This window comes from Zootoca vivipara, chromosome 6, assembly GCF_965207765.1.
Source record: "Zootoca vivipara chromosome 6, rZooViv2.hap1.1, whole genome shotgun sequence".
Classification (NCBI taxonomy): domain Eukaryota; kingdom Metazoa; phylum Chordata; class Lepidosauria; order Squamata; family Lacertidae; genus Zootoca; species Zootoca vivipara.
Window position 1 is genome coordinate 76681928 of NC_142589.1, and position 25634 is coordinate 76707561.

At 44.9% G+C, this 25634-nt stretch overlaps 1 protein-coding gene across 2 annotated transcripts; it reads right to left on the reverse strand.

The window, feature by feature from the left end:
- Nucleotides 1–14727: 14727 nt before the first annotated feature.
- On the reverse strand, nucleotides 14728–24546 carry LOC118087389 (homeobox protein otx5). Of its 2 annotated transcripts, none has more exons than XM_035119980.2 (3): nucleotides 24314–24546; nucleotides 17477–17628; nucleotides 14728–15843 (listed from the first exon to the last, which is right to left on the reverse strand). In XM_035119980.2, exons 1-3 carry the CDS (start codon nucleotides 24408–24410, stop codon nucleotides 15220–15222), a joined length of 873 nt encoding a protein of 290 aa, XP_034975871.1. In that variant the 5' UTR covers nucleotides 24411–24546; the 3' UTR covers nucleotides 14728–15219. The 2 variants fall into 2 exon arrangements, with proteins under 2 accessions (XP_034975871.1, XP_034975870.1); XM_035119979.2 differs by having other exon boundaries at nucleotides 24281–24546.
- Nucleotides 24547–25634: the final 1088 nt, after the last annotated feature.

Consider the following 25634-nt stretch of genomic DNA (forward strand, 5'->3'; position numbering starts at 1 on the left):
CCTACAAGTGTCCCTATTTTCCAGGGACAGTCCCTGATTTACAGAAGCTGTTCCAGTTACTGATTTGATCCCAGAATGTCCCACTTTTCCAGAGGACGTCCCTATTTTCATCCGATCAAACTTGGGAGGGCATGGAGCAGGCATCCCCAAACTTGGCCCTCCAGATGTTTTGGGACTACAACTCCCATCATCCCTAGCTAACAGGACCAGTGGTCAGGGATGATGGGAAGTGTAGTCCCAAAACAGCTGGAGGGCCACGTTTGGGGATGTCTGGTATGGAGTTATCCCACCCCCGAGCCAAGGAGAAAAGTCACTATACAACCTTTAGAAGGCAGCCTTGCACAGGGAAGTTTTTTTCGTGTTTGTTGTTTAGTCGTGTCCGACTCTACGTGACCCCATGGACCAGAGCACGCCAGGCACTCCTGTCTTGCACTGCCTCCCGCAATTTGGTCAAACTCATGTTCGTAGCTTCGAGAACACTGTCCAACCATCTCGTCCTCTGTTGCCCCCTTCTCCTAGTGCCCTCCATCTTTCCCAACATCAGGGTCTTTTCCAGGGAGTCTTCTCTTCTCATGAGGTGGCCAAAGAATTGGAGCCTCAGCTTCAGGATTTAATGATTTAAATTGTTGAATGATTTAAATTGTTGAATGATGTTATATTATGTTTTTATATATGTAGGAAGCTGTCTAGAGTGGCTGGGGCAACCAAGTCAGATGGGCAGAATATTATTATTATTATTATTATTATTATTATTATTATTGAATTGTTGTTTAGTCGTGTCCAACTCTTCATGACCCCATGGACCATAGCATGCCAGGCACTCCTGTCTTCCACTGCCTCCCGCAGTTTGGTCAAACTCAAGTTCGTAGCTTCAAGAACACTGTCCAACCATCTCGTCCTATTCATTATTGAATAGGATACTGTATCCCTATTTTCATCGGAGAAATGTTGGAAGGTATGGGCGCCAGGTTGGGGAAAGCATGGCTGAAAATCACATTTGGGCACATCTGCCAGCCAGCGGGATCAAGAGAGCCAATGCCAGGCTGTACCTGTGTGTCTCTGAGCACACCTGAGAACAATCTCCAGGTCTTTCCTGCCCCCTCCGGCCCCTTTGACTTCCCCCCACTGCACAAAACAACAACAAAACCCCACATTTGGAGTCAGTGACAATGTTCCAGTTGTTCTGTGGCTTTCTCGGCAACTTAGAAATTTAACTCAGTTGTGCATGAAGACAGGTGTACCTGTCGATGGGAGGACAACCACACCTCTGTGCATTGTCGTTGTTTTAGTCCCGCTTGGACTACTGCAATGCACTCTACATGGGGCTACCTTTGAAGGTGACCCAGAAACAACAACTAATCCAGAATGCGGCAGCTAGACTGGTGACTGGGAGCGGCCGCCGAGACCACATAACACCGGTCCTGAAAGACCTACATTGGCTCCCAGTACATTTCTGAGCACAATTCAAAGTGTTAGTGCTGACCTTTAAAGCCCTAAATGGCCTCACAGGCCCATTAGACCTGAAGGAGCATCTCCACCCCCATCGTTCAGCCCAGAAATGGAGGTCCAGCTCCAAGGGCCATCTGACGGTTCCCTCACTGTGAGAAGTAAACTTACAGGGAACCAGGCAGAGAGGGCCTTCTCGGTAGTGGTGCCTGCCCTGTGAAACACCCTCCCATCAGCTGTCAAGGAAATAAACAACTCTCTGACTTTTGGAAGACATCCGAAGGCAGCCCTGTTTAGGGAAGTTCTTAATGTTTGACATTTTATCGTGTTTTTAATATTTTGTTGGGAGCCATCCAGAGTGGCTGGGGAAACCCAGCCAGATGGGCGGGGTATAAAGTTATTTATTTTATTTTATTTTCAGCCCAGCCATGGTGCCGCTAGACAACGTTGGATTCTGGACATGATGTGTCTGGGGTATGTGCAAGCAAAAGAGGCACCCCCTCTTTAGATGCCAGGGGCTCTCCTGCTTATTTTGCTAAGGGGCTCCCTTAGGACACATGCCCTAAAGCAGGCATCCCCAAACTCGGCCCTCCAGCTGTTTGGGGACTACAACTCCCATCATCCCTAGCTAACAGGGCCAGTGGTCAGGGATTGTGGGTATTGTAGTCCCCAAAAAAGCTGGAGGGCTGAGTTTAGGGATGCCTGCCCTAAAGTCCTGCCCTGATGGTGCCAAGGCAGCCCAGTACAGACAACGGAGAGCTTCTGCTTCCAAGTGCATCTTAATGGGAATTTTAAAAAGAGCTCCATGCCACGGCTTAAACAAGCACCTGCTTTCCTCACAGAAGGTCCCAGGTTCAAATCCCCGGCATCTCCAGGTAGGGCTGAGACTGTCTATCTGAAACTCTGGACAGAGCCATTGCCAGTCAGCGTGGGCAATAGAGAGCTGGGTGGACCCAGTGGTCTGATAAGGCAGTGCGGTGTAGTGGTTAGTGTCGCAGCAGGACCTGGAAGACAGGGGTTCCCACTCGGCCACAAATCTCACTGGGTGACCTTGGGACCTCTAAGCCTAACCTACTTCACAGGGTTGTAGCGCTAAGGAGATGGAGAACCATCTATGCCAGCTTGAGTTCACTGGAGAAAAAGATGCAAAAGTTCCACTGATGGCCGGGGGAAGCCTTGAAAGACATCAAGCAATTGCGGAGAGCTGTTACCAAGCTTGTTATCAGCCCCAGAGGTCTCTTAACTGTAAGATGCACAATATTACTGTAATTCTGTGTTTAATCTTTTTGGGGAAATTGCCTTACTTACGGAACAGACTTACTATGCCCCAGCTCAGCAAAATCCACAGGATTTATTGAAAAATGATCTTTATTAATTATTGGAATGAAAATTTGCAGGACAACATCCAACCCTGTATCTGTTTTTCACAGCTAACCTATCTCAATATAGTCTACACTGAATGATGGGCCTTGGGCCTGATCCAGGTAAAAGACTCTTATGTTATTTTTTTACCTTTTTACCTTAAGGCGCCAAGTGCAAACTGGCGGTATTTTTTCAGTGTGTGTGAAACTCTAGGTAATTATGAAACTACAACAGGAGCGTCCCTGTTCTACAGAGAACTTACCCTAGCTATTAATTAGTATTTCAGTGTTACGTTGATTCAGGGATTAATCGATCAAAAACTGTTTGCTCAACTAAAAAGTTAACACAATCTTTGCCAAACTTTTTTATTATTATTTATTTACTTACACAGACTAAAGATGGCAAACACCACCTTACCTTTTTGTTGGTATTTCGATATCTCTTTCCCATCTGTATGACTTTGAAGCAGCTAAGATTTAAAATTCCCAATAAAAATATATAATCAGATAGTAAAAGAAATTGAGCTGCTGAGTACAGTATCAGTGGGAAACCAATACTGTATAAGAATTGCAAGGAATGATTTTTTTTTTAAATAAAAAACCCCTCAAAAATCAATGATGCACCAGTGCTGAAAAATCTTTATAAACATTCAGGCAAAGAGCTGTGATCCTGTATACAGAATAGACCCATTGAAATTAATAGTCATGACTAATTTGGTTCATTACAAGAATTCCACTCTGAGTAGAATTTAGACGGCTACAAACTAATTACCTCCAGAATCAACCCACCGAAAGCCACGGACAAGACTACTTTAGGCTCATTAATTTCAATGGGTCTACATTAAGAGGGTTTACCCAAAGAAAAGTTATAGACCCATTGAAATTAATAGACCTAATGGGCCTGATCTGAGTAGGGTGAACAATGGATACAACCTCATGAGCTCCCCGCAATTCCAACCATTTACTTCCAATTGTGAATCGCTTCCTGTGAAAACACCTCGGCGGCAAAACATCAACAATAAAAGATAAATACACGTGCAAAACAATCTTATATATGAAACCGTTTAGTATATCGAAAAGTCTTGGATTGTTTTGGGGAAAATTGAAGGTCTTTAATAGGTTCCGCAAACAGAACGGAGGCCATGGCGCCTGTCCGATAATATAAGGGGAGGGAATTTCCTAATAACCTCAGCGCAGGCCCTCGAATCCTACATTGCGAGAAGATGATTTCCTCCGTATGTTTTTGATTTGCATGCATATTAAATCCATTCATTAACTGATCGGAGTTAAGGCTCCCACAAACGATTCATGGGGTTGAGGTTTGTTTCTTCCAGGGAGGGTGGCAGGCCTGCTACAAACACAGCCCCACTTGTGTGGGTCTCGCCCAGCTGCAGCCTGCACTTGCCTTACCCGACTTATCCAGTTCATTAGGGGGAGGGGGAAAAAAAGTAAACCAAGCTTAACCTTGTTTCCCCACATCCGTTCCCCTGGCCGCCCCCACCCCACAGCATCTCTCCCTCTTTTCTCCTTCGCCTTCCTCTCCCTGGCTCTGCCAGACGGTTTTCTGCTCGCCTCCTGCCTTCACCTTTGCAAGGTCTCCTTCCTCTGCCCCGTCTCCTCCGCCCATCTGTCTCTGGGGGATCAAGGCAGATTAACATCCAATCTGCCTGTCTACTTTTCTGCTTTAAAACCTGCTGACAGGTTTGCAGATTAAATTTTCTGACCCGCTCCCCCACCCCTCACCAACCCCCCTTTCCCCCCATCTTCCTTCAAAACCTTCCTGCCAACAACAAGCTGTGGAACCCACCTTGCTTGGAAACGGAGGCAAAGCCCATCTCTCGCTGCCCCCAGTCTGGGCAAGCCGAGATTCCCTGCTTCCCATAAATAAAACAGAATCCCGTGGACAAAGAGCCTTCCTCAGTGTGCGAGTTGTGCTCCATTGTGAGGGGATCTGACTTGTGGTTAAAAAAAGCAATCTAATAGCACCACATATATTTTTTTAAAGGGCATTGATTTACCAACCTGGGTGTGTCTCGAGTGCAGCCACCAAATTTAGGGTTTCCAGGTCCTACCCCAAATCTCTAAGTTTGCCTGGCCCCTCCTGGTGGCAGATGGAGGGCTCGTCTCTTCAGGTGGGTGAGGGTGCCAATTATTATTATTATTATTATTATTATTATTATTATTATTATTATATTATTATTATTATTATTATTATTATTATTATTATTATTATTGACTGTGCATGTATCTTGCAAGTTTCAGCCAGGCACCAGCTGGCTGCAAATGATAACATAGACACTTGGGGTCATAGAAGCCATCTCCTAGATCAGGGGTCAGCAAACTTTTTCAGCAGGGGGCCGGTCCACTGTCCCTCAGACCTTGGGGGGGGGGGGGCGGACTATAGTTTGAAAAAAATATGAACGAATTCCTATGCCCCACAAATAACCCAGAGATGCATTTTAAATAAAAGGACACATTCTACTCATGTAAAAAGACCAGGCAGGCACCACAAATAACCCAGAGATGCATCTTAAATAAAAGGACACATTCTACTCATGTAAAAACATGCTGATTCCCAGACCATCCGTGGGCTGGATTTAGAAGGCAATTGGGCTGCATCCAGCCCCCAGGCCTTAGTTTGGAGACCCCTGTCCTAGATCCCTCTCTCCCAATTAACCTCCATCTCCAGGGGCTGCCTCCCTTGCGTCCCCCTAGGTCTCAGGTCTGGGGCCTGAAATCTCAGGGCCTGGGATACTCCTGAGCTGCCAGCCCTAACAAAGACGGCAAGGGCTCTGGAAATCAAGTCCTCACTAGAATGGTTGAAGACGTTTCGAGAGCATCACATCAGAAGAACCTTCTGGACCAGTTCAACAGCCCATCTATTCCAGCATCTTGTTCTCACAATGGCTAATAAGATGTCTGCAGGAAACCCTCAAGCAGGACCTCAGCACTGGAGGACTCTTCCCTCCAGCATTCAGGAGAATTTACCGCCTCTGACTTTCTGGCTCTTCCCTCTGCTGCGTGGAAAGCAGCCACCCGTTACTTCAGAAATCTTGAAAATACACCTCTTATTTACCCAGGCTCTCCCTGACCCATAAGACTGGGCCCTGTTTTATTTGTATTCCCTGAAACATTTGCTTTCCTGGTGATGTTTTCTTGATTTTAAGCTGTGCTTTTGTTTTCATGGATCTTGTGCCCCCATGCTCAGAGTAGACCCATGGAAATTAAGGACCATGCATAAACTATTACTACAAACCGGAGTAAATTCATTGCAGCTGAAATTCTTACCGTATCAGGTAAATGCTGCAGAAAACAGTCATCATAAAAGTACCACTCTGAAGGGGCTTTAATGCATTAAAAGCTTCACTTGAATGCTCATCTCTTTCTCTTCCTAAGACTCTCACGGGATGCAAACTCCTGGTCCTCCCTCAGGGGTCCCCAAACTTACCCGGCTTTTGGCCGGTGCCCGCAGCGCCGATCGCGTGGCGGGCTGGAGGGCGGGGGAGCGCACGACCGTGTGCATGCGCACACATTATTTCCGGTGCACTTCCGGGTCGGAAAAGCGATGGAAATAGCTTGTGCGCATGCGCATGGGCCTCCTCCGACCCGGAAGTGCACCGGCAATGATGCGCATGTGCGCAAGCTATTTCCGGTGCTTTTCCGGGTTGGACGTGCGCAGCCACGCCACGCTGCGCTAGTAAGAGCGGATGGTGACAGCAGGCGGTGGGGGTCGTTGCGGGTCACATAAATGAGCCTTGCAGGCCACATCCGGCCCCTGGGCCTTGATTAGGGGAACCCTGAGCAAGGGCTTCTCCCCTCATGGAGCTACTGTTCCCAGGAACAAACGACAATTCCCAGGATTATTTGGGGGTGTTGGGTGCTTTAATGGTGTGTTGGGTGGGCTTCAAGTGCATAGTGGGGCCCTGTAGATCAGAACCCCACTCAGCTGTCAAGCTTGTTGCTGGGCGACATTGGGGGCCAGCTCCTTCCTCTCAGCCAACCTCACAGGGTTGTTCTGGGGATTAAATGAGGAGCGGGGAAAATATGTAGGCCCCCTTGAGTTCCTTGGGTGAAAAGGTGGGCTATAAAAACAATAAAGACGTAACAAAGAAATGAAACGGGTTTTGGAATATTTTACAGGGAACGGCATTCATTTGATCCAGGGAGCCCCCAAACCTCTCAATTTGGAAATAAACCTACATTTTACAGAATAGTTCAGGGTGTGTGTGTGTGTGTGTGTGTGTGTGTGTGTGTGTGTGTTGTTGCTGTTTTATTTTGCTCCCGTTTGGCAAAAGGCACGTTTATTTCAGCTAGTTTAATGTATATTAATTGGTAGAGGGGGGCCAGGGGAATCTATTTCCTTTAACCGTTAAATCTGCCCTGGAACATTTCAAATCCATTAGGGCCGTAATCCCCGCCATGATGTAAGTGGCCATGTGACCCGGCCCTTTTTGTTTCCTGGAAACAGGAGTGTGTTGGCAGGGCGCTCAGTATTTTGCAGTAGGACTTAGTGGGCTGGTGATCTGGCAAGAGATGCAATTGCATAGACCTTTTGACTACAACAATAAGTCTTCTCTCCTGTTCAGCTCAGCTCACAAGGGTTTTCCAGGTGTGAGAGACAAAAGGGGCTTTTGTACCTGTCCTAGCCAGGTAGAAGGACATCGTCTTTTCTCCCACCTGCGCTGCTGCTTCTGTGGGAATTCATCCAGTGATTTTGTTTATGTTTTTAGGTTGCCAACATTTTTCCTGCCCCTGCTCCTCTGCATTTAACAGCAGCCTGGCAGTGCAGACATTTCGCCAGCGAATCTTTTCCTCTGGGTGACCCGACAAGGCACCTCAGTTTTCACAGTAGATTGGAAGAGGGAATTTTGATAGGTTCGGCTTTGTATTTAGGAATGTGAATAAACTCCTCAATAGCACTTTCAATCTGTTAATGGTAAAGAGCAATGTTTTTAAAGGCTGCGCCTTTTGAATTTCAAGCGGAGAGAGAGAGAGATTACATTTTATATCTTTCCTGCCACACACATCCCTGTTTAAAAACAAGTGCAGGAGGAGGTCAGGGTTGGTGTTTGAATTGTATTGCAATTTTGCATGCCAAGTTATCATCTCAATCTTTGAAAGGGAGGTTTTTCACAAACAGAAAACGCCGAACAGTTGTGTTCCACAGAACAATTTGCTTCGCTCAGCCATAATGACTGAAGCTACAACGCCTCCCCGCACCCCTTTGGATTGAGGTCAGGGGACAAGCAGAAACAAGAATGCAAAAATGATAAGGTTTAAGAAGAGCCAAATTTCTCTCTGTCTGGCTGCTCTTGATGGGCCAGGTTATTGGGTGCAATTACGGTAGAGAGTAAACAGTTCGAGATTAAAAAGGGTGTGTGCTGCTCTCTGCTTTGGCATACTGGATCACTCACAGATCTAAATAAATACTAGATTTCAATTTTTTTAAAATGGGGAATCTGGCATTGTGCAATCCCACCCCGATCCCTAGGTATAATAACCTGAAACCCTGGACAGAACCTGGGTGACGTTACTTGATTAAGAGCCCAGACGTCTTCTGGAAACTGCAGTGTGCAGTCAGGCCTTCACCATATCTTCTTTTTAACCAACCACCATCGGCTGACGGTTTAAATTGTTTGTGTGTGTGTGTGTGTGTGTGTGTGTGTGTGTGTAGACTGAGCTCCTTGTGTTTTACATGCTGCAAGCCGCCTTGATGAATTTTCAAATAATAATGATGTACCGGTAATAGCTACTTGAATTCCACAGAGCTTGCTCCCATCTAAGTGGGCTTAGGTTTGTGGTCTCCTCTTCCCACGCTCCATTTTAAGATTGAGACAAATGCATTTCTCTGCCCCTGCTCCCCACCCCAATTTATTGCTTTGCTTAACACCCAGCCTTAGAAAATAAATATGGAAACCTATTTTGTGACATTTTGTTTGGCCTAAAAAAGAAGCTGCCCTAGTCTGGAGTCTTATCCTTCCTTGATTCCAGCATCGTCTTGGTTTGGGACAGAGAAACACTGTTATTCTGTGACATGCAAACTCAACAGGGCTAACTGCAGGCTCATTAAGACTGTTAGGGGTGGAAAATCTAGGTGCACACTTTAAAAGGCAACATGCCATGACTGAGATCACAGCATAATCGCTACAGATCTTTTCAAATATTTTCTGTTTTTAAAGAAAGCAATTCTCTTCGCATGTCAAGTGAGGGAATCGTGAAAGGTCACATGGTAATTAATTATTAGTGTTATCATTGTTACCATTATTATTGGGATCTTCCCGGAGACTGCAGATATCATACTACCACTCAAGATTTTATATGTGTGTAAGAGTTTAAAATTCTATTACTGTTTAATTGTTTTTAATGATTGTATGTTTCCCGTGGTTCTTATTTTTATCTGTAAGCTGCCTTGAGTCCCGCTAGGGGAAAAGGCGGGGCAATAATGATAATAATAATAATTGTGAATAGATTTTTACGGGACCAAGAAACCAGCAGTACAATACCAACATCTGCACCACCTCTTTCACTGTATTTTCCTTGGGGCAGAGACCTGTGATTTCGGCTGATGCTCCTCAGTAAAGCACCTCTAGTGCTGATGGTATAGATTGAAGCCCATCATAAAAATAACTCCAAAGATATCAACTCAAAACATGATTTTTCACCAGAAATGGGTCACCTGAGGGAAGTTTGCACGAGGAGCATTTAGGCCAAGGGGCCGCTTCAGTCTTCCCCTCGGTCCTCCAGCTACATTTCCTGTTTAAGCCCCGCCTTCCCCTCGGCGCATGGGCCCAAGTCCTGTTTAATTAAAGGAGGTTACCCAGGGCGACTCGGCTGGCAGCGCTACCCTGGGCAGCTGTCACCCAGCATCGAAGAACCAATTTGTCATCCTTAGCGGGTCCCATAATCCCTTCTAATTCAGTTACCAATCTGCGCAGTGGGGGGTGGGGTGGAGGGAGGGAGGGCGTGAGCAGCGGCCTTAAGAGGATTGGGGCATTTGCTAAATTAGATAAGCAAAAATAACAAATGGCAAGTGCGCACCGGGGTCGGTTACTGAGTCCGGGTGACAGGAAGGCTTTCTGGAAAGCTAGGGCATCGCGCACCGAAGCTAGATAGAGCCCCCAAACATCCAAAATTGGAAGCTCGTGCAAAGGGAACCCAGGATGGAGAAAGAACCTGCAGCCTATTTTTTCTGGGATGGCCTTTTTAAAAAGAAAAAAGAAAAGAAAAGAGTTGCGTGACAAAATAGAGCTCCACTGGTTAAAGTGTGGAGAGGGGGAGATGCCATAACGGAGACATTTGTCTCCGTTATTTGTTTCAGCCGGCCTTCTTCATAACTGCTGCTGCCGGCGTCACGTATTTGCTGAATGCACAGAAAAGTGTGCGTTTTCTACAAAAAGAGACGCAAAACCTTTTGATTCCAAAGTATGCTAAAGCTATCCAGCAAGCACGATCCTATCCGAGAGGCTCTGTCTAATATACACATAGAATCATAGAGTTGGATGGCACCCTGGGGGTCATTCTAGCCCAACCCCCGGCAATACAGGAATGTTTTGCTCAACATGGGACTCGAACACACAACCCTGAGATTAAGGGTCTCTGATTTTTTTGATTTTTTTTAAAAGGATTTTTAAAAATCCATTATGTTTTTATGATAGGATGGAAGTTGCCCTTGGTGGCCTATAATTTTTTTAAAAAAGAGAGTAGGAAGTGACTTGAGAAAGGATCCGTTCTAATGGCGCAAACTTGGCCTGGAGCAACCTTCCTCAACCAGATGCTCTCCAGATGTGTTGCATTACCAAGCCGCTGCCTGAAACATCTGGAGCAGGGATCAGCAAACTTTGTCAGCAGGGGTCTGGTCCACTGTCCCCCCAGACCTTGGGGGGGGGGAGACTACATTTCGGGGGGGGATTGAACAAATTCCTATGCCCCACAAATAACCCAGAGATGCATTTTAAATAAAAGCACACCTTATACTCATGTAAAAACATGCTGATTCCCGGACCGTCCACGGGCTGGATTTAGAAGGCGATTGGGCCAGACCCGGCCCCTGGGCCTTAGGTTGCCTACTCATGATCTGGAGGAACCCAGGCTGGGGGTGGCTGGGCTGAGGAGGTGACCCCCTTTTGTTAGAGATTGCAAGGTGATTTGAAAAGATAGTTGGCTACTCCAGCAAACAGGTTCGGCAGGTTTCAGATGCTTTAAAAACCCTTTGGATCAGACATAAATTACTGATTGTGTGCCTGCATCATGAGAGGCAAAGGCCTTCTCTCTCTCAAGCTACTTTTAAAGCTCTCTTTAAAAACTATTGCTTATCTACTCCAGCTACCATCTTTTGCTCCACTGTCCCACTTTGGTCAAAACACATTTTGTGGCTTGTAAAAATGCAAAACCTGCCAAACCAGACACAGAAATGGGAGGTGGGTATAGACTACCAAGAGCCATCCAGCTTCCAGCTCTCTGGGAAAAACAAAAACCGGCCTCCAGCCTCAAATTTTGCACCAAAATTCTGCATACACACAGAGAGGGCTAGGAGGATGCTTCAACGTTAATGAACATGTCCTTTGGTATCATTTCATTGGCCGCCATGAAGGAATGAACAGGTGCTTTTTCTCAGCACAATGCAATGTGAAGTTTCATTGCCAAGAAATTCCTGGAGATGGAAGCATGCCACTCAAAATCATCAGCATTATCTACAAAACTGCAGGGTTTTGTTTTTGTTTTTTAAAGAAAAGGTTCTATTTTTGTTCTGTAAACTATTCTGAAATACATTTATCAAGAAATCCTCCTTCAAGCTCAATCCTCCTCCCCCCCCAAAATATTAGATGGGCGGAAAAATGTATGTGGATATAGATAAGAGTAGAATCTATTGACCTAAATTTCTGGCATGCGACTTCTAAACATTTGCTGAATCTGTTTGATTTTAAACTCTCGTAGGACTCCTGTCTCCATCCTGGATTCTCCCACACTAAATCTTCAATTCTAGCCTGCAGACCCCAGCAATCGCCCTAATTTCGCAGAATTGATTGTTTTAAGTAGCAGCTGAAATCAACAACAACAAAAATCACACAGAGCCACTGTTCCTTTTCACCTATTTTTTTTTACATTTTAATATTTTTCTCTTTTTTTAAAACCACCAACAATCTTATTTTGTTTTGTTTTGGTAACTGTACAGGAAATTGCTCATCACAAACTAAGTAATAAATAGAGAAAACCACTGACAGAAAAAACTTCCATGGGAATGCTTCTCATCTACAGCAAGAGGATGTTATCGTTTCTTTTAAAAAAGAGAGAGAAGGTTTTACAGCTAAGAAACCTAGGCTAAAAAATGATTAATATAATTTACAAAATATAACTTTCTAAAATTTAAAAACCCAGTTTTTAAATGCAATTTTTGCTTTTAAGGGAAGGGGAGTAATCATATTATTTACAAATGCTTATTGATCTGTTTTAACTCTTCATATTCCCCACCCCAGAAGAAATTAGACACTGGAAAAGTTAAGCCTCACCCCACATCTCTCCTCTAGTTAAAATTTATCCTGCGTTAACTATTTCATGTTGTACAGGATACAAAAAATTGAGCACTGAAAGGAATTCTGGTGCTATCCAAAATGCGAAAGGATCAAAATACAATTCACTGAGACCATATATATATACATCCACAGGCCAGTAGTAGACTATTTTTGTTCACATCCAGTAGGTCCCAGGTTCAAATCCTGGGGTGTCCAGGAAGGGATAGGAACGATTCCAAGCTCTCCCAGATGACCTAGTTATTGGGCATTCGTCCCAATTTGCTTGCACAAAGCTTATATTGAACAATTGTTCTGATCTGTTTGTGGGGATGGTTACAAGACACGGAGCAAAAAAATCCCGATTTGGTTGCGGGGTTTCCCCGCATTAAGTCGTTTCCAACCCACACTTTCCACTGCCCTTTCCTAACTGCAAAAATAATAATCACCATCCATTTTTGTAAAATGCAGAGATGATGAGCTAGGATGAGGAAGTAGAGCAGCAGCAACAGCCATTATTATTATTATTATTATTATTATTATTATTATTAATTTATAAACCGCTTAATCACAAATGTCTCTAAGCGGTGTACAAAAAACCCATCGATGAACGTAAAACTCCCCTGGAATCTTTTTTTAAAAAAGTATTTGGGAAGTTCAGCAGGGAGGGGACCTGTCTGACATCAACTGAAAAAAGTTCCATAAAAGTGGGCCCACAATATAGAACGCATGCCTTTTCCTAGGTTGTCAGGAACAAACTGGGTGAGGTCCTATGGGATTTACGGCAGAGGCACTGCCGTACTTTTAAGCGGTTCATTTTCTATTGGTGAATCTGCTATCTACCTACTTGACTTTATGTTTGGGGAAGTCTCACGAGGCTAGCTCTCAGTCTAGCCAGAAAGGGAGATGTCTTTCTCTCTGTGATGGACACAGCATCCCTTGAGTGGAGCAGGCTCAAGTGGGTGTGAATGGAAAGGGAGTCGTTCCCAAGCTTCCTCCACAACCAGAAGGACTAGAAACTTGCCTTTGTGTAAGAGGAGATCCTGGGAACATGGCAAGGCAAATCATTACCAAGCACAATCAACATAGGTTCCTCTGCTACTCTTAGGTAAGCAGCTTTTAAAATATTAATCTGCTGTCACCTGATTAAAGAAATTCTAGACAATTAATCATATGTGTTTTCGTCAACAAGTTGATCCGTTGACGAATCAATTTCAGTAGTTTTGAAGCAAAAAAAAAAGCACACTTTGCTTTTTAGGTGATGTTCCTGTGTCAGTTGGGCAACAGTTGGTTAAACTGTTATTATTGCTATTATTATTGTTAATGTTGTTATTGGTTTCTATTCAATTATTGGTTTGTTTGTTGCTTGTATAAGATATTTTGGTGTTTTTTTTTGTTGTGTTTTTATATATGTTGTAAGCCGCCCAGAGTGGCGGCTTACAACATATATAAATCATGATTTATAATCATGATTTATTATTATTATCATCTCAGAAGAGACATTCCCTCTTCCAGTGTGTAAAGGGGGGAAGATGCCTCTTCTAAGATACCCTTTGTTCTCTGCAGCTTTTATAATTCATTGCATTAAAAGTAATTTTAAAAAATACTAGAGCACTTTTTTTAGTTTATCAAAAGTTGTTTTTTAAAAAAATATCTATTGAGCTACCTGATTGATTATTTCTGACTAAACATGCATAGGAATGTGAAGTGCGCAATACTGTCTCCAATGGGAGGATCAAAGGTTAATTAGGAGTCCAAAAAGCAGAAACAGGGAAAAGGTTTCAGATGCCTGATGTTGGTATACTCTCACCATGAAGCACAGAGCATGGAAAAAAGAAGAAGAAGCAGAGCCGGCCCTACCATGAGACAGAACGCAGCAGCTGACTCAGGCAGCCAGTGCTAAGGGGTGAGGAGTCGATAGAGCCGCATGTGCTTTTTGGGCTGAGCCTGCAGCTCTCGAGTACAGTGGAGCCAGCCACCAGTGTTGAAGCAAGATTTGACTGCCGGTCTGCTTGGCTTTTGTATGTGGAAATTGGATGAGAGGCACCAGCTTGTCCTTTGTCCTCAGGTGGCAAAATGTCTTGAACTGGCTCTGCAAACAACTAAACAATCAACCCCCCCACCCAAAAAAAACCAGAGTGCCGGCTTGCTGGTGTCGACTTGAGCAATGCTCTTGTACTACACTTCAGGCAGGAGGGAACAGGCTGAAATTAAACCTCTTGATGTTCAGGGATAAGGAGCATGTGCTTAGTCAATGGTGCTGGAATGCTCGTTTCCATTAGGAAAAAGGATTCACCAAACTGTGAGCTGATGCTTGCCCCTGTCTCTGCTAACCCAGTTTGTTGTCGTCATTAAAATATCATTTGAGAAAGAGAAAGCAACACGGCTTCTAAAAACATGGCTCTCTTGAAAACGTTTGTCTCTGCTGTGGCATCTCTAACACGCCTGATGAAAACTGCAACCTCTGATCTTCTGGTGTTGCTTCCAGTCCCGGTCTACACCCTGGGGTTCAGATCTCCCAGGAGAGAGGTTCCGAATGCCAGCCGAGTTGTTGCGAGGGTTTCATGAGCTGTCAAGTCACGGAGTCCAGGCCAAGAATCTGAAGGAATGACATCTCCAAGGCCCGGGCGTGTGAAACGAAGGCTGTACACGAGTTCCTAACATCCGCAAGGACCTGCCTGCTTGACTCGTTGCCGGATAAGGGAGTTTCCGAAAGCAGCACAGAAAAACATAGCAATGCTACAGTATGTGCAATGCTGGTGAGGAGAGGTCAAAGAACGCCTCCTCTTGAAGAAAGAAGAAGGGGGGAGAGGAGGAGAGGAGAAGCAGCAGCCAGGGGTCTCAATGCCAAGCTTGGACAGAAGAGGTTGTCCCAGGATGCTATGCAAAGGAAGGAGGAGATTTTCTCACAAGACCTGGAACTTCCAGGAGCTCTGATCTTTGTAATCCAAGCAGTCGGTGGCGTTGAAGTTGAGCTTCCAGGAGGCGGCCTGGTCCTTGTAGTCTAGGCAATCCACAGAGCTGAACCCCAGCCCGGCCGTGCCGTAGCCCTGGCTGGAGAGGGAGGCCGGCGACTGGCTCAGGTGGCTGCCCATGGTTGGGGTGGTGATGGGGCTCAGCGCTGCCCCTGGCGCGGAGAGCTGCGGGTGCATGGGAGACAGGTAGGAGCTGCAGTCAAGGCCGCTGAAGTAGGAGGTAGAACCGGCGTAGGTCTGCGTGTAGCCGGGAGCCTGGGTGTAAGTCATGGGGTAGGCAGTGGAGCGCTGCATGCAGGGGGTGGTGGAGGAGGAGAGGGGGTCCGGGATCGGGGAGATGGAAGCCGGGCTCCAGATGGAGACAGTGGCGCTCGCGCTGGAGCTGGGAGTCACCGAGGTGCCAGCCGGCGGAGGGCTGTACTGCCCATTGGTGCTGGTCTCAGAGCTGGTCTCCCGGGCCGGAGAGGTCTTCTTCTTCGCAGGCCGGGCTTTGGCCTGCCCACTGCTCTGCTGCTGCTGCTGCCGGCACTTGGCTCGGCGGTTCTTGAACCACACCTGCAGGAAAGGAAGGAAAGAAAGGATGAGCTTCAAGGGGAAGTCTTGGGGAGGAACCAAAAGGAAGGGTCGGCGTTTCCCCGGGAACCGTTTCAACGGAACACGAGGCGGAGGATTCAGAAGTTCATAGGAGGAGCCCAACCTGATAACATTGGAGAAGTTTAAAAATGCGAGAAAGGGTTCCAGGAAATTGGGTGTGGGGAGCTGTTGCTGGCACTGTTGGGGCTGATGGGAATTGTAGTTTGGCAACATCCGGAGGGCCAAATGCCAACATCTTTGGCACATCCCCTTAGTCTGTGTTTCAATTTGAAAGGTTCCTCTGCTATAACAGGAAGTTTCCTGCAACCCAGTGATGGGTTTTATAATATAGGGCTGCCGGATGTCTGGAATTCCTCAATTTTGGGAGATTTTGCAGAAGAGAAAGCTCAACAACTTTTGTGTCCGGATTTTTTTTCACTTCTTGAAACATGGCAACCCTATGTAATAAGATGGCCGCTTCAGCCTTCCATTCCTGACTTGGGATAATGCGCAGGCACCTATGTGAAGGGAGCATGTTAAAGCAAACCAGGGTGGGAGTTTGCTCCTGGACTCCGTTTTCTTTGCAAAGTACCTGTGCAGCATCACGAGGAAAGATGGCGGCCAAGATACAGATACGGCCAGACAGTGAGAGAGATTTGAGTGCAGTGTCCCTTGGATAATGCTTGGTGGAAAGGGGGGTATCAGAGGCTTAGAGGCCTACTGTAGGGTGGCTCCTGAGGGGGAGATGTACAGTAATAGGAACAATGTGTGCTCCCGCTAGAGGGCAATCTGCATGCGCACAAAACCACACACTGACTCCTAAAAATCACGGGACCTTTTTTGAACACATCCATACCACACATTGAAAGCACTCTCACTTTAAGAGTCATGGCTTGCCCCAAAGAAATAGGGGAACTGCAGTTTGTTGATATTAAAAAGAAATAACAAAGGATTTCTTACGGCTTGCCGCCACTCCACCATGCATCCACAACTTAGTCTATCTCTAGTGCACTATTTATTTTCGTTTTCTTTTGTTAATTTTCATCAATATTATATTCTCCTGTAATTATCCATCATGCCACAGAAGCCATTCAAGGCCTGCCACTGACATCATATTATTACAGTAATCCTTAAGATATTCTTTGCACATGTCCCATTTCCTAATAAATGTTTGATCAGTGTGATCTCTCAGTTTTTCTGTCATTTTTGCCAACTTGGCGTATTCCAACAGTTTGCTTTGCCACTCCAGCTTTCCAGTTCACAGCGATTAATATTCTTGCGGCTACTGTGGCATACAATAATATTTCTCTCACATTTTTTGGGTATGTATGGGCATAATATCCCCAGGAGGAAAGCCTCCAGTTTTTTAATGAAGGATACCTTGATCATTCTTTTGAGCTCATTATAAATTACACCCCAAAATTCTTTTATTTTCTTACAGGTCCCCTTTGGCCACCCGCAATGCTGGCACATAAGTGCAACTGAGAGCATGTGCGCACTGCCAGGGCGTTCAGAGAGAAAGACACCTCGCTCCTGCTGCTCTGGGTTCGAGTCTCCTGGCCCCTACGCCTGTCTTAGCCTGCTGCCCTTCGCCCCCTCCCTAGGAGAGCCCCACCTGCACTCTGGATTCAGGTAGGTTGATCTTCAGAGCCACTTCCTCGCGCATGAAGATGTCTGGGTAGCGGGTCTTGGCGAAGAGAGCCTCCAAGATATCCAGCTGGGCTCGCGTGAAGGTCGTGCGCTCACGCCTTTGCTTCCGCGGGGTGGCTAAAAAAAGAAGAGGAGAGATCTGGATTCAGGGAAAGAAACTCATCTCATCATGTGACCCTCTTCATACCTGTGGGTCGGTTCAGTTCGTTCTCTGCATTTAAAGGACAACAGCGAGAATGTTGTTATTTTAAAAAATAACAGCAACAACCACAACAACGGCAAGATGCACAACTCTATGTGGGACTGCCTTTGACAGTGCTCTGGAGGTACAGATTGTGGCTGCTAAGTTCTGGAGGAGCACCGGAAACTAGGAGCATATCTTGCATGTCCTAAAAAAGCCACACATGGCTGTCTCTTTGCTGTTGGGCCCGGTTAAAAGTGCTGGGTTTTTAAAGGAAGGCCTCTACCATGATTTGCCAGCCTGCACCTTAAGCTTTGCAAGGCAGGCCCTGCTCGTAGATCCATCAACAGCTTTGTGGCGCAGCTCAGAGCAGGGCCTTTCCTGTTATGGCACCATGTCTGTGGAACTCCTTCCCACTGGAAGTACGGTTGTCCCCAATGCTAGTAGTCTTTTGGCATCCTTCGTGCCTAGGGAGGTGTCTGCTTCGTGATAGCTCTTTTTAAGAATACTTTTATTTGTGCCTTTTCAGTAGCAAATACTCATAAACTGTCTAACTCAAAAGAGCCGTCTGTTCCCCCTCCCTCCTACCCATTCTGTCCATGTGTGCATATCATTCACATTGAGGTAAGTTATTTAAGGTTGTAGAACTGGCAGGATCGTAGAGTTGGAAAGGACACTGCGGGTCATCTAGCCCAACCCCTGCAATTCAGGGATCTTTTGCCCAAGCCCATGACCCTGAGATTAAGAGCCTCCTGTTCTGCCAACTGAGCTCTCAAAGGAGCTGTAAGAATATCAATTTCTAAATGTAAACATTACTTTTTAAATGTAAACGTTACTTTACTGGAACACAAAACCCCACATCATCTCACCCAATGCAGCAAGTTTGCTGCCGTTGTGGGAGTTCCAAACGAGAGCCTTCCTGGTTCTTTTTCAAATGACAAGACAGCCTCTGAGCCCGCAGAGGAACCTCCCTTTTGAAAAGAGCTAATTGTTCTGTTCCCAGTGTCTCCCCATAGATCAATTGAGGAATGGTTACAACAACCCTGTAAGTTAGGCCAGTTTTCAGAGCAGGGTCTGAAGCTGAGAGATGGTGATAGAAGAAATTTGAACTTGGCAGCTCCCAAGCTTAGCCAGTCCACTAAAAGGGCCTGGGGATATTATAATAATAATAATAATAATAATAATAATAATAATAATAATAATAATAATTTATTATTTATACCCCGCCCATCTGGGAAACCCAGCCACTCTGGGCGGCTTCCAACAAAAGATTAAAATACAATAATTGTGTATTTTCCCAGAGGGATTGTGTGTTTTTTGTTGTATGTGTGTGATTGTAACAGACTAACCAGGCTCTCTCTCTGGATTTTGTCCACACATACTATATAAAACGCCCACTGCGATTTAGCTGAGAATATGTTGTAATTCTGTTGTAAATAGTTAACCTGCCATAACTGCAACTACTACTACTAACCCAGCCTTTCTCAACCTGGGATCTCCAGATGTTGTTGGACTACAACTCCCATTGCCTCTAGCTAGCAGGTCAGGGGTGATGGGAGTTGTAGTCCAACAACATCTGGAAATGTTGAGAAAGGCTGCTCTAACCACCACACCACCCTGGCTCCAAGGAGCTGAAGAATCTCCCTCTCCCCCCATTTTATCTAGATGGGTGGGGTATATTATTATTATTATTATTATTATTATTATTATTATTATTATTATCCTCAAAGCAACCATGTGCTTGGGATGACAGGCAGTGTGAGTGACCTAAAGTTAGCCAGAGAGCCTGGTGGCTCAGGGGGGCTTTGAAGTGGGGTCTTCCCAGTCCTGGTCAAGCACTATAACCACTACACGACACTGCCTCTCTTCAGGGAAATCCTGCCGGGCCATTGCAGGATCTTCTGACTGAGGAATCCCAGATGAGCATCTAAGGCACTTTCCCTCCACCGCCTTTCCCAACATTGAATCCCCAGAGGTGGCTACAAACAATTCCTACCATCTCTGACTGTTGACCATTCTGGCTGGGGATGATGGGAGGCCAGCAACAGCTGGAGACTCCAGGCTGAGAAGAGGCTGTGGGGGGTTTCCAGGGACTAGGCAGCTCAAAAGCACCACTTTGCCAAACTGGAAGAAGGAGCTGGGCTTCTTCTCAGGGACCCTTCACACTTATTTGATATAAGTTGTTTGTTTTAAAGCTATGGTGACTTTTTATATTGGATCAGATTGTTACTATTAATGTTTTACTATTATTTTTAATAGTATGGACTGCAAGAAGATCAAACCTATCCATTCTGAAGGAAACCAGCCCTGAGTGCTCACTGGAAGGACAGATCGTGAAGCTGAGGCTCCAAGACTTTGGCCACCTCATGAGAAGAGAAGACTCCCTGGAAAAGACCCTGATGTTGGGAAAGATTGAGGGCACAAGAAGAAGGGGACCACAGAGGATGAGATGGTTGGACAGTGTTCTCGAAGACAGGAGTGCCTGGTGTGCTCTGGTCCATGGGGTCACGAAGAGTCGGACACGACTAAACGACTAAACAACAACAATTATTTTTATGTGTGTTGGAAGCCGCCCAGAGTGGCTGGGGCAACCCAGCCAGATGGGCAAGGTATTAATAATAATAATAATAATAATAATAATAATAATAATAATAATAATAATGGTGATAATAATTACTGTAGCACAGTAGGTCTTGCTGTTAACTATTTGAGCCCACCCAGGGACAAATGTGGGCAAGGGGTTGGATTAGATGACTCTGGGGGTCCCTTCCACCTCTACAATTCTCTGATTCTGTACACAGCAGCTGGTTTGCACTAAAGCTCCACCAACATTGGCTGAGAGAAACAGCCGGTGAAGGGCATCCCAAAATAAAATGCTTGGAGGTGGTTGGGTTGGTTTTTTTTAATTAAAAAAAGAGTAATGTATACATTTTGATAATAAATAAATTAAATACCAAGATGGGGAGAGAAGGTGGAAAGCCACTAATATATTATTATTATTATTAATGCCGCACATCTGACTGGGTTGCCCCAGCCACTCTGGCTGGCTCCCAACAGAATATTAAAAGCACAATAAAATACAAAACATTAACAACTTCCCTATACAGGGCTGCCTCCAGATTGGTCTACCCTGAGTAACTGGATCTCATCCTGTATATTTACCATGATGCCGTTTACCAGCACAGTCATCAGCTCGTTTTCACCCAGCTAAGCTTATTTGGGGTAGAGATTTTCACCTGCCCCCTCCAGAGTCACAAAATGCTGTTATCTCTTGTTATCTCTTATCTTGATTAAATATAGTTGTTCTCCCTCTTATCACTTCATCCCCTCCCCCACTAGATCGAGGAAATCACTGATTCCCAAATTTAACACCTTTTCTTTCTTTTTAACCCAAAGTGATATTGGTTGCCAAGCTGATGACCCAATGAAAGACCCTTGGGCGTCTTTGGATTATTTGCAGCCCTCTGGGTTCTTCACAGAACCACAGAATTTGTAGGAGTTGGAAGGGACCCCAAGGGTCATCTATATCTCAACCCTTGTTGGACTCCAATTCCCATCAGTCCCGGCCGATGAAGATGGGACTTATAGTCCAACAACATCTGGAGAATCACAGGCCCACCCACGTCTCCTAATTCCAGTGTCTATTGGAAAGGAGGGATGTAAAATAAAATAAAACTGAATAGGTGATTATCCCATTTTCAGCTGGGCAGACGCGGCCTGGGGCAATCAAACCCTATGGCTTTACACCTCAGATTCTCAGTAAATCCGTTAGGGCAAATAATTGGAAATGAACCTCCCAGGGTTGTGAATACACCTGACTTTCACTTAAATTATTATTATTATTATTATTATTATTATTATTATTATTATTATTATTATTATTATTATTATTGCCACACATCTGACTGGGTTGCCCCAGCCACTCTGGCTGGCTCCCAACAGAATATTAAAAGCACAATAAAAATACAAAACATTAACAACTTCCCTATACAGGGCTGCCTCCAGATTGGTCTACCCTGAGTAACTGGATCTCATCCTGTATATTTACCATGATGCCGTTTACCAGCACAGTCATCAGCTCCTTTTCACCCAGTTAAGCTTATTTGGGGTAGAGATTTTCACCTGCCCCCTCCAGAGTCACAAAATGCTGTTATCTCTTGTTATCTCTTATCTTGATTAAATATAGTTGTTCTCCCTCTTATCACTTCATCCCCTCCCCCACTAGATCGAGGAAATCACTGATTCCCAAATTTAACACCTTTTCTTTCTTTTTAACCCAAAGTGATATTGGTTGCCAAGCTGATGACCCAATGAAAGACCCTTGGGCGTCTTTGGATTATTTGCAGCCCTCTGGGTTCTTCACAGAACCACAGAATTTGTAGGAGTTGGAAGGGACCCCAAGGGTCATCTATATCTCAACCCTTGTTGGACTCCAATTCCCATCAGTCCCGGCCGATGAAGATGGGACTTATAGTCCAACAACATCTGGAGAATCACAGGCCCACCCATGTCTCCTAATTCCAGTGTCTATTGGAAAGGAGGGATGTAAAATAAAATAAAACTGAATAGGTGATTATCCCATTTTCAGCTGGGCAGACGCGGCCTGGGGCAATCAAACCCTATGGCTTTACACCTCAGATTCTCAGTAAATCCGTTAGGGCAAATAATTGGAAATGAACCTCCCAGGGTTGTGAATACACCTGACTTTCACTTAAATTACTCCCTTTCTTTGGCAAGGACCACAGCTCAGGTGTAGAGCATCTCTTTTCTATGAAGGTTCCAGGTTCAGTCCCTGACATTAGCAGGTAGGGCTGGGAATCCCTGGAGAAAGGCTGCCAGTCATTGTAGGGCAGTACTGACCTTTGACCTAGATCAGTGGTGTCCAAAGTCCATTTCGGGGGGCCTAATCCAGCCCACTGGTTGGTTTAATCTGGCCCCTGTGGCAGTTTATTTCCTGGGGTAAAATCCTTTAAAAAGCCTCAACAACTCCAATCCTTAACAATTTTGGGGTAGAATCCTAAAAAAAGCTCAACAACTTTGGTTGGCCCTCTGGCCAGCCCTCCCTTCTGCTTCTTTCTTCGCAATTATATAAGTTTTTTTTAAAAGCTGCCTACCCGACTGGAGGCAGGTCACATGATAGAAATGCTGGTCTCTAGCTTTACTTAGGAAGGTTTCCCCCACCTGGAAACAGTCTGGGATAAAAAAATTATTGTGACATTAACTAGGCAATGTTGCTATGAAGTTTAGAGTCTATAACACTAAAAACAATTATGTCCTGCTATTAGTGGCTTAGATTTTTAACATGTTCCAGAACACCTGAACTAGGCAGGGGAGCAAGGCGGTATTAACTTAGGGGTTGCGCTTAAATTTCAATTATTTCAACATCCAAAAATGCATTTTTGGGTAATCCATAAGGAATCTGTTTCTGCTGGGGTGGGGTGGGGTGGGGTGGGGGTGGACAGCAAACTAGGACAGTCAAAGAGAACAACAATTACCAGACCTTTAGAAGACATCTCAAGGCAGCCCTGTTTAGGGAAGCTTTTAATGTTTGATTTCTGTATTTTAATGTTTTGTTGGAAGCCGCCCAGAGTGGCTGGGGGAACCCAGCCAGATGGGCGGGGTATAAATAATAAATTATTATTATTATTATTATTATTATTATTATTATTATTATTATCCGGATAACATTAAGGGCTTTTATAAGAGCATCCTGAGAAATAATAATAATAATAATGACTTCACTTTGGCTGAATCCTGCCCATTGTGATCACAAGTGTGTCTGCATGAATTGGGTCATTTAAATGGATCTCTTTCTAGGGAACCCTTGGAACTTTTAAACCACATGATGGGTTTAAAAAATATGTAGCGGCCACTTCTCCTGTGATGCTGAATCACAGAGAAGCTCCATTCTAACAATGTTTAGAGACAAGTTTCTCTGCAAGTTTTGCTGAGGGGAAAAAATCAAAACCTCATATATATATATATATATATATATATATATATATATATATATATATATTGAGAGAAGCAAGTGATGCCTCAACAAACTGGAATGCAGAAGTTTTTCAACACATTTTCAACAAAATCTGCCCTGGTGGTGGGAAGAAATTTAAGAATCTGAGTCCAAAAAACTGGAAATACCATCCCAAAACTGGTGACGTCTTTGAAAACATTTTTCATTCATTTAATTTATCATGGTCTCAGTACCTGAATATGAACCCCCAAAACTATTTTTATATTTAATTGTAAGTTTGTGTGTGTGCGTGTGTACGTGCGTACATACATACATACACACATGCAATTTGATAAATAGTAGAGTAAGAACATTTATCATGATCCACAATAATATAATTCAATATTTGCACATTCGGTTTGTTTTGATCCCCAAACCAAATAGGAAGCAGGTTCTATTCTCTTTTTCCCCACATCTGGCCAACTAGCTGAATTCTCCCTCGCTACCCGATAACCCATTGGTTTCCATTGATAGAAAAAGAAATACCCAGTTACTTCTCTCCATCCTTTGCCTGCCATGAAAGGGGTGTTCAGTGATGCCCATTGCTCAAGTTTACTCCAAAACTGAAAACTTACAAAAAGGGGGGGAAGTCTTGTAAATCCACTTACTGGGGTACCCGACCGCCGAATGTAGCAAGTCCATGCCTGGCCCAGCCAAGGTGAGGCCATTGACTGCATAATGTGGTTGCTTGATGTAGGACATCATGCTCAGAAGGTTGGAGTCCCCAAAGATCTCGCTGGGGAGAGAGGTCTTCTGCTGCTGCTCCTTCGCCCTTGCTTCTTTTTCCGCTGGCTGGCTGGAAGCCTCCTAGGTCACTCTGGTCCTCCACTCAGCATCCAAGGGCAGCTGGAACTGCAGCCAGCAAGCAAAGACAGACAAGACAGGGAGTTGAGTGGCCGCCTCCCCCAAGTACAGGAGAGGTGGGGAGGAGAGGGAGGTTGACCAATGGAAAGCGAGAGAAGAGGCACCACACCTTTCTGGTAGGGCGGGTGCTTCTGAGCAACCTCTCAATAGGTAAGCTTTCCTGTTGTTCCATGCAAGGAGGGCTCTTTGGCTTACTTGCAAAGCCCAGAACCTCACTGGCCGCGGAATAAATAAATAAACTACAGGGGTTTTGGATCCTTTGGATATGGGATGGGATGCCTTTTTCTTCCCCATTCTGTATACTGCCTACTCCCCCCCCTTTTTTAAATTTGAATTGCACATTACCATACAGTCAGTAATGATACAGAGAAAGCTGGGTTTTTTGGGGGGGGGATTGGGATTTTAGCAACTCAAAAGGGGGGTTTAATGGGTACCATTAGGCCATCAGAACCATGCTTTGGGGGGGGTCTATTATTACCTAAATGAGCAGGTTAAGTCAACACATTAAGGACTCCAAGTGGTGCCTTGGATTTTTGGAGGGGGAAAGGATTCTGGAGGCATCTGCACAGCTCTTGGTAGAAGTTATTCCTCTAAAATGCAATGCTTTGCAACAACAGCAGTTCTGTTCTTCCCTCCTCCTGAGAATAGTTTCCCCCTCCCTCAAACTTCTGAAGTTGTTTTGTTTTTGGTTTAAAAGGAAGCAATTCTAAGGGAATTGAGTGTAACTTATACAAAACGTTGTGTGGTGTAGCGGCTGAATGAATCTGAAAGTCCTGACTTCGAATTCCACCTTAGCCTCATTTCATCCACTCCCCTGCCCTGTCCACTACAGCATGGTGGTAATAATAGTGACCTACCCTTCAGGATTATTGTAAATATGACAGAGAGAGAGAGAGGGAGAGAGGGAGAGAGAGAGAGAGGGAGGGAGGGAGGGGGAGAGAATATACGGTGCCATGTATATGCAAAGTATCTGATGAAGTGTGCATGCACACGAAAGCTCATACCAAAATTAAAATTTAGTTGGTCTTTAAGGTGCTCCTGAAGGAATTTTTTTATTTTGTTTCG

Bases quoted from the DNA above. Each gene is read 5' to 3' on its own strand.
- LOC118087389 (XM_035119979.2), bottom strand. From the start codon at position 24,410: ATGATGTCCTACATCAAGCAACCACATTATGCAGTCAATGGCCTCACC. The intron at 17,629-24,280 runs GTAAGTTTTCAG...TTCTTTTTTTAG, and splicing joins CAAGACTTCCCCCCCTTTTT to CCACCCCGCGGAAGCAAAGG. The intron at 15,844-17,476 runs GTGGGGCTCTCC...CCTTTCCTGCAG, and splicing joins TACCTGAATCCAGAGTGCAG to GTGTGGTTCAAGAACCGCCG.